The 8948-nt window shown below is 44.5% G+C and overlaps 1 protein-coding gene across 5 annotated transcripts in view; it reads right to left on the bottom strand.

Moving 5' to 3' along the window:
- The window catches only part of Tp53bp1 (tumor protein p53 binding protein 1), a 72698-nt gene extending 65648 nt beyond the window's left edge, over window positions 1–7050 (bottom strand). For 3 of the 5 annotated variants that reach the window (XM_005381381.2, XM_005381380.2, XM_005381379.2), the window contains exons 1-4: window positions 6889–7050; window positions 6152–6336; window positions 5864–5951; window positions 5542–5626 (exon numbers count right to left, since the gene is read on the bottom strand). In XM_005381381.2, the coding sequence (XP_005381438.1) occupies window positions 5542–5626; window positions 5864–5951; window positions 6152–6336; window positions 6889–6895 (365 nt within the window). In that variant the 5' untranslated portion in view covers window positions 6896–7050. The remainder of the gene's footprint in view (window positions 1–5541; window positions 5627–5863; window positions 5952–6151; window positions 6337–6888) is intronic. The other 2 variants (XM_005381383.2, XM_005381382.2) reach the window with 1 other exon arrangement.
- Between the last annotated feature and the right edge of the window lie 1898 nt (window positions 7051–8948).

The following is an 8948-nucleotide window of genomic DNA, read 5'->3' on the forward strand; positions in this document are numbered from 1 at the left end:
TAAAATAAAGTAAAATGTTTGAATGCCGGGTGTGGTGGCCCACACCTATAATCCAGCCCTCGGGAGGCTGAGGCAGGTGGATTGTTGCGAATTGGAGGCCAGCATAGGCTGCAAAGTGAGTTCAGGATCAGCCTGAACTGCATAATGAGACCCTGTCTCAAAAAAAATAAATAAATAAGTAAATTAAATTAAATTAAATATTTGAAACAATAAATAATTTGAAACAATCAATTTCATTGTATGAACCTAGACTGGATCCTATATCAAATAAATAAAATATAAGACATCTTTGACACAATCATAAAAATCCGAAAATGAATAGTATTGTTAGCCAGTATGGAATTATTTGGTGTGACAACTGCTCTATGAATGTACAGGATAGTGTACTTACTGTAGGGAGAAGTGCTAAAGGACAGCGATGAGGTTAGTTTCAAACTACTCAGTCCCTCATAAAAGCAAGCGCACACAGAACACACACATACTCTTCTCATCACATCTATAGGTTTAGTTAGGGAAATGTTATTGCTTTAATTCACATGGGAAAAATGTTCACACTGTCAAGTCAAAAGATCTACAAACACAAACTTTTATTTTCCACATGATGGCAACTATGTAAATTAAATGAAAACAAATGGAAAATTTGCTAAAATGTTTATAGCAATTAGCCTCTGTGTGGCAAGATTACAGGTGACATCTTTTGCTTCCTTGCAATCTTCTACACATTTAATAATGCATACTAACAGCATTAAGCACAGCTAAGCAAAAAAAACCTAAAACCTTAAACTTGAAAAGTTAGGGACCCATGATCCGAGGAAGAGAAAAAGGATTAAGTAAAGATTTCCATCGAAATAAAACAGAACAAAAAATAAAATGAAGTAAAATAAAACATATTTGGTCCTCTGGGAAAGGAAGTCCAAGAGCAAATGTGACAAAAGATACTAGAGGAGCAACAACAAGCAGCACAGACCACACACCTGAGCCTTCTTGCCTTCTGACAGTCCTTCCTCGTGGCCCCGACCTCTAAATGCTGGTGGACGAGTGGGTTTTGGACCTCTTCTCCAGCTACACTTACCACCTTAAGATCCTGGGCAGACTCCGCTCTGAACACAGCACTACCCACACACGACTCCACAAGGCCCATCTCTAGCCTAGACCTCTCCCCTGAGCTCCAGACTCGCACCGTCAGTCATCTCCTCAGCATCTCCAACTGGCTGCTGAAAAGGTAGCTCAATTTTAGCAAGTCTAAAACTGAACCGTTCCTCCTGTAGTCTTCTCCATCTCAGTAACAGACTCTCCATCCTAGTTGCCCAGACCAAACACTTCGGGTTACTGCCATCTCTTTCCTGTCTCTACACACCCCACATCTGCTCCATCTTGAAAGCCTCCTTTGAGATACTCAATCTCAGCCAGGCACCGTGGTGCACACCTGTAATCCTGGCGCTCTGAGAGGCTGAGGCAGAAGGATCACAAGTTTGAGCCTAGCCTGGACAATGCAGTGACTTAGCAAGACCCTGTCTTGAAATCAAAAGGCCTGAGGATGTAGCTCAGCGCAAAGCCCAGGGTTCAATCCTCATACTGCAAAACACCCTCCGCATCCTACCATTCTTCATCCACCTCCACCATGAACCAGCCACTGTCGTATTTTGCCTAAATTATTTCAACAGCCTCTGAGTTGGCCTTCCTGGCTCTGACCCTGTTTCTCCTTTTTAGTCTGCTCTTGATCCAGGAGGCAGAGTGAGCCTGTTAAAAATCTTAAGTCAAACTGTCATTCCTCTGCTCAAAACCCTTAAATGCATTCCTATCTCACAAAGAAAAGCTGTGCTTCTCAAAACCACCCGAACGCCTTGAACTGGTCCCCCCTGCATGTCTCCGACTTCTCCGACTTCTCTGGGTCCCTCTGCTATAGTCCTACTAACGTCCCCGGCATTCACCCACCTGCCGGGAACACTCACAGCACAGGGCCTCGCGCAACGCTCTCTGGGCACAGACTGCACTCCCCCGGATAACCACAGAGACCACTTAATCAGGCTGCATTTTCAATCAAATGTCTCAGCCGAGAAGCGTAACCCAGCCACGCTACATAAACTCACAACTCCTTCACACTTTCTGCTCCCTGCTTTTTTTCTGCAGACCTCATCAGTCTCTAACATGCTGCTACATCTCATTTATCAGGTATGACTATACCCCATATAAGCATGTGAGCAACATGAAAGCACAGGATTTTTTTTCTGATCACTTTGTACTCCCCCCTCAAACCCAAGAGCGCTTGGCATATACAAAATACTGAATGAAATATCTGTAGAATGATTAGGAAAGTCAGAAGAGACTTGAAGTAAATCAGATTATGAGAGAAAAAAAAGTATTAAATGTTAAATTCAACTGCCAAAAAAAAAAGAATGGCAAATCTGAGTCCCAACTGGATAGACTGGTGAGAACGTCTCAAAATAAAAAAGGTGTAGGGATGTAGCTCAGTGCAAAGGACCTAGATTCAATCTCCAGTAACAAAATAGGGAGGAGAAACAGACCTTTACATAGACATTTACAATAATTCCCATAATAGCCAGGCACGGTGGCTCATGCCTGTAATCTCCATACTCAGAAGACTGAGGCAGGTGGATCTCCTCAAATTCAAGGCCATCCTGGGCTACACATAGTGAGTTCAAGACCAGCCTGAACTACAAAGTGACACCCTGCCTCAAAAATTTAAAAAAAAAAAAAAATTTTCAAAAAAAATACATATACACACACACATATAGTATATATGTTATACTGTATTTCCAAAAAAATGTTACCAAAGGATCTATTTGTTTGGTTTCTTTTTGGGGGGGGGGGGGTGGGAGGAGCTGCTACTTAGGATAGAACCCAGGCCCTCACACATGCCAGACAAGTGTTGTACCACTGAGTTACATCCCACCCTTTCTTTTCTTTTTTTTTGAGATAGGGCTTGCTAAATTTCTCAGGCTGGCCTCCAATTTGCAATCCTGCTGCCTCAGCCTCCAGAGTAGCTAGGATTACAGGTGTGTGCCTCCACACCCAGCTCTATTATTTCTTAAAACACCATATAAATCTACAGTTATCTCGTGTTTCGCGGTAAAATAAAAAAAAATTTTCCATATTGTACAATACTCATAGTTTAGAAATGTCGGCTTATATCAATAGCACACTAGTTAAGGCAAAGATTGTCGGGGGGGATTCACTTTCACAGGACAGTTCCCAAGAAGCCATTTTATCAAAATATCTGCATTAATGAATAAACACAACACAGACATACGTTATGGAGAGCTTTCACTCTTCTAGAACCACCCTCGAGTTCTTCCTGGCTCCCAGGCCTTGACTCCACAGCTCACTCCATTAGGAGCGCCGTTCCTCTCACGCTACACACAGGCCGCTCCTCAGCCCTCCAGCCATACCCAGCAATGACGGCTCCTGTTTGGACTGTACTCCTCAAAGTGCTGCTCCCACAGTCCCCCAAAAAGGTATTTTTTCTCTCTTAAATGATCACAACTGTAACTAAATAGCTATTGATGTAATAATGGCTTGATTAATATCAGTCTCCCTCATTAAATTATAAGCTCCATGACAACAAAGCCCCTTTAAAGTACATGCCACAATGCCTGAATATTTACTAAACATAGCCGTTCAATCACATCGATGCTGAAAAGGAAAACTATAATCCCATCACTTGGGAGACTATAGCAGGAGGATCGTCCTGAGTTCACGTCCAGACTGGACTACACAAGGAGTTCAAGGCCAGCCTGAGGTACAAAGGGAGACCTTGTCTCAAGAAAACAAGACACACACACACACACAAAAGAAAACAAAACAAAACAAAACACAAAAAAGAAGAAAGAAAAGGAAAAGTAGTAGCATGGAACTTCTCCAATGGCGCTTTATTCATAATGGGATAGGCATACTTCCGGTCCCCCTATTCAAACCAGGGCTCTGAGCCATAAAAACAGCTAAGTCTGCATGTGTTCCTAAAGAGGTACTATAAACTTAAATGTCTACAAAGCAAAGCAAGATAACACAGATAAATGAAGTGAGTGTAAGAATAAAAGCAGAAACATTATGATAAATGACAAAAGAACTCCCAGTCCAGGTGTCCACCAAACAAGAAGTTGGAGACAACACTCTCGTGCCACGTATTGCGGGGCACAAGGCACACAGCTCACAGCTCTCACCAACTGCTGCCAAGGACTGGTAATCCCAGAAACCTAAAATCCAGGTTTGATGAAAAATTTCCCCATTTTTAAATTATGTCAATTAATTCAGATGTATTTTACCACATGTGGGCCAAATACAACCCACCTACAGCCCACAATGAGCCCACCAGTTTGCAGATTGTTCCAGAACATTCATTTTTACTTGATGTGGGAGAAATCTGTGTATAGAGTATAAGATACACCAGGAAAAAAACAGCACTTAATTTTAAGACAAAACAATATTCTTGCCAGACAGGGTGGCACATGCCTGTAATCTCAGCACTCAGGAGGCTGAGGCAGGAGGATCACCCTGAGATTGAGGCCAGGCTGGGCTACACAGTGAGTTCAAGGGCAGCCTGCACTATAGAGTGAAACGCTGTCTCAAAAAAAAACAAAAACAGTATTCTAGAACCATTTCAAGCTACCATTCTCCTTTATCTCCCAACCCCAACACCTCTTGGCTCCTAAAGTTGTTTTTCTTTGGCCTTAGGCAAACTGGGGCAGAAGACTGAGGAGCAATGAATCCATAGAGAGGGGAAGTATTTGAGTCAAAAGGAGCAAATCCAAGTCCAGATCTGTCACTTACTAGCAATGTAATCCAGAGAAGGTATTTAGCTTCTTTGCCCATCAGTTTCTCCCACTGTACTGTATAATGGAGGTAACTGAATGTCTTTACTGTACAGCTCCTTTACGGGTTGAATTAAGTAAGATTATATGTCAAACATCCAATATAGGGTCTAATGGGATGAACTAAAAAAAAATGGACACTGTAAAAACATATGTAAGAGGTGGTAAAAACTAGAGATTATTATTTAGGGCATGAATCACACCTGGATCTAACAGTGGCAAAGTGCTCTGGTTAGCTGGTAGAAAGTATGCCTAACAGTTTTGATTAACAGTACACTAGTTATTTTTTTAGAAGCTTTATCTTTTCTAACAGTGAGGAGTGCCTATTTTGTCTTACGTGCATTACATGCACAAGATAGGTGACAACTTGACTAACGCAGCTATAAAAAAATATTACTTTCAAAAAAGAGGTTCCATCTATCAGTACTAAACACAGTATTATCTATGAAATTCTCAAGTCTCATTCCTTAATTCACAAAAAGATAAATCCCTTTATTCTTGGTATGAGGCGACGGATAATACAGATAGAATAGCTGATCTGTTAATTAATTTAAATAGCCAGGTGTGGTGGCACACACCTGTAATCCCAACACTCAAGAGGCTGAGGCAGGAGGATCCCATAAATTCCAGGCCAGCCTAAGCTACAAAGCAAAACCCTGTCTCAAAATAAATAAGTAAATTTAAATACAAATTCCTTCAAATATTAGTATACCTGCTTGTCCTATTTGGCTGAGGTAAGGGTTCAATGACCTGACTGATGGAACTACATGTATCCAAATGAGGAGAATCCGCAGGATCTGAAAAAAATGATTGAGCATTATTAGCACAAGAACTTACCACTAAACTTTAATACAATTCAGGAACACACACAATACCAACCTAATCAGCCACATCACAACATCATGATTTTGAAAGCTTACCAGGTACTGCACTAGATCTGCTTATACAAATTCACCACAGGCCCTTAATGTTCAGTGCTCCCCCCACAGCACCTACAAAAATGTGAAGGGAATGGATGGCTTTAAATGGCTCACCTGCCGCTTTGTTTTCTTTCAAATGTTCATTGAACCCTCTATTATGGTCTCCCTGTTCAGGTGTCCGTTCAGGATTGGACACGACATCCTAGAAAATATACACACATAATGTGGACACAACATATAAATAGCCCAAAATGAAACATACTTCTTGTGACCATGTTTATTTCATTGTCCCAACCAACTTTATCCAAAAGATAGTGATCCTCTCACTACTTATCTATGCTGGCTGGCCCACATTAGAAAACTCAAATCTGCACGATCATTCTCAAACAAGTTATCACTCACCAACACGGGGTTCTCTTTGTGCATCTGGAGATTTGGAAGGTGTCGGGAAAGCACACTAAAGTGAGAACCAGAATCATCTTCTAGAACCTGGCTTTCAGGCTGAGAATCTTCAATTATCAGGCAAGGAGTATCTTGCTGAGAGAAATCTGAATCCAACTGACTTCCAGTAGGGTCCATCTGCTCCCCTGGAATGGAATAACAAAAGATCAGCTCTGTGTAACCTACGAGCCTTCCTCACGCAATCTGAGCCTAAATAATGGGGCGGAAGTACAGGAGCTGAGAAGGGCCCGGTCGAGGGCTCCGCCGACGGCGCACTCCGCCTGTAATCGCTGCGAGCACTTCCCTAGCGCACCTCCCAAGCCCCCCGTTTCCTCGTTACTTACAACGAGCCCACCAATCCTTCCCCTCTTCTTTTTCAACACCCTTTCCCCTCCTCCCTAACCTCTTCTCCCCGCCCCTTTTTCCATCCCCCCCACAACTCTCCCTGCGTCCTTCTGGCGTCTCCACCGCCCCCCAGAAGGCCGCCTGCGATCTCCGCTCTGGGAAGCCCCTCACCCGCCCCCGATTCCTCGAGACCACCGGCCTCCCGGCCCGGCCTCCCCCCCCCCTCCGGCCCGCAGCCCCTTCCCCGGCACTGCCGCCATGCTTGCCACCCCGCCCCCTCCGGGCCGCCGTCCCCGCCGGCGCCAGTCCCACGCCTCCGCGCCCGCCGCGCCCCCACGGCCCCCGCGCCGTACCAGGCATCCCGGCGGGAGGTCTTCGCGCTCGAGCGAGAGGTCTCGGCACGCTCCCCAGGTCCCTCCAGCTCGATCCCCGGGTCGCCGCTGTCGCCGCCGCCGCCACCGGCCGCGAGCTCCCCCTTTTCCCGTCGCGTCACGCAGTACCAGGCCGCCCATTCACTGCCGCTGCCCGCCACTCAGGAAGCCCTGCGAACGATAGGCGGCTGCGGAGGAAGGCCCCGCCCCACGTAAGAAAAGGAACTCGGCGGCGCGTTTCCATGGCAGCATGGACGGTGCAGGCCCTCCCCCTAGTGCGGCCGAGAATGACAGTATCCATGAACCTCGGGGACCTTGAGAGGGCACGGGATGTGTCCCTTGCCTCCAGGACGGCTGTATTTACCAGCACTCAGATATCTGAGACTCTACCTGGTATCGTCCATTCACCTAAGACCCCTTCCTTCGCTCCTATTTCCGTGGAAGAGTTTCTCGGCTTTCTGATGAAAGGGTAAAGAAAAGGAGGGTTCAGGAGAGCTAGGACCTCAGAGCTGGGGAAATGGAAGAAAGAGAAAATTCTTTGAGGTTTACCAGGATTCATCGGGATCCTTTGTGCGGACCTCCTCCTGAATTCAAGAGGTCTCAACCTTCTTGCCTTACATCTGTCTCTGCCAGTAATTCGTTTGTTGGTGGGGGTTTGGTCTGGTTATTGTTGTTTACATTGTCTGAGGTCCCTGCAAGCCATGTTTCCTCCCATTGCCCTTTCCCGTCTGCAAGGCTGAAAGGTATTTCCAGTTTCACATTTATCGTTGTCTTTTCTTGTCTGAGGTTCCAGGCTGGAGACCACAGTCCCAGGCTAGGTTTGCTCCTCGCATTGAAAGAACTGTGCATTGTGGTTCTCGCACTGTCCTAAGGAGAAGAGGGGTCGCCCTTCTAACTCATGACCTCAAAGCCCTGAAATTCAATTAGCCTAATTATGGGGCCAAGGTCTTCTAGCGGGTGTGGAAGCTATGACAACTATTAATGAACTAGGCCCCATGGGATGGATGTGTTTGTTTGTTTGTTTGTTTTTGATATTTTTGTTGTTTTGACTTAAATGGTGCTTGGATCTAGGAGAAAATCGTAGCCAGAGCAGCTGTCAGTAGGAAGAGCCCTGAGCACAATGCCCAGTAGATACATGATAGGCATTGGATAGGAGGTAGTTCTCGCTCTTCGCCAGGCACAGGACCACCCTGGCTCTCCATTTCTACAAACGCTCAGTTCCACAGCTGAAAGAAGCTAAGCCAAAGCCAAGCTTCCTACCACTCTTCTCCCCGTGCTATACCTTACAACCATATTTTCCAAACCAAAATCAAAGCATGTTATCTAGCTGGTGGTACACGCCTGTAATCCCAGCACTCAGGAGGCTGAGGCAGGAGGATCGTTTTGAGGTCAGGGTGGGCTACAAAGTGAGCTCAAGGCCAGCCTGAAATGCATAGTGAGACCCTGTCTCAAAAAAGACCAAAAAAAAAAGCATATTATCTGAGTATATGTCACTTATGAGTATAAAAGCATAGACTTAGAAGTAAAATTGAAATCTAGAATCTATTATTGCTGTATCTAAAATATAATTAAGACTTCTAGAATGTTTGGTTGATGGAGCAAAAATGAAATAAACCATGAAAAGATATATCTCACTTCTTAAAATCATTTATAATTGACTCTTTCTCTACTCCTGATACTGCAGCAGACCAGTAACCAAATAAATGTCATCCTAAAAAGACCAGGTCAGGTCAATATTAACTGTATTACAGGGATGACGTGAGTTAATCCGCTCAATTTGAGATAGCAAACTATGACCGTGGCTCCCATAAAAATCACTAACCATCTTTTTGCTCTTCTTCTCCAATGTGGCATTGCATTGCTCCCTCTCTGAGTGAGACATAAGTAAATACGCCTTCCTGATAATTTGACAGACAACTGTATGTGTTTGTCAGAGCTCAAAAACTATTTTAAAAAGTAAATTAAACCTCAAAAAACATGACCAACACTTGTCTGGCAAGCATAAGGCCCTGAGTTCAATTCCTGGTTAAAAAAAAAAAAAA

Source organism: Chinchilla lanigera, unplaced genomic scaffold (assembly GCF_000276665.1).
Source record: "Chinchilla lanigera isolate Chin_1 unplaced genomic scaffold, ChiLan1.0 scaffold00015, whole genome shotgun sequence".
Taxonomy (NCBI): Eukaryota; Metazoa; Chordata; class Mammalia; order Rodentia; family Chinchillidae; genus Chinchilla; species Chinchilla lanigera.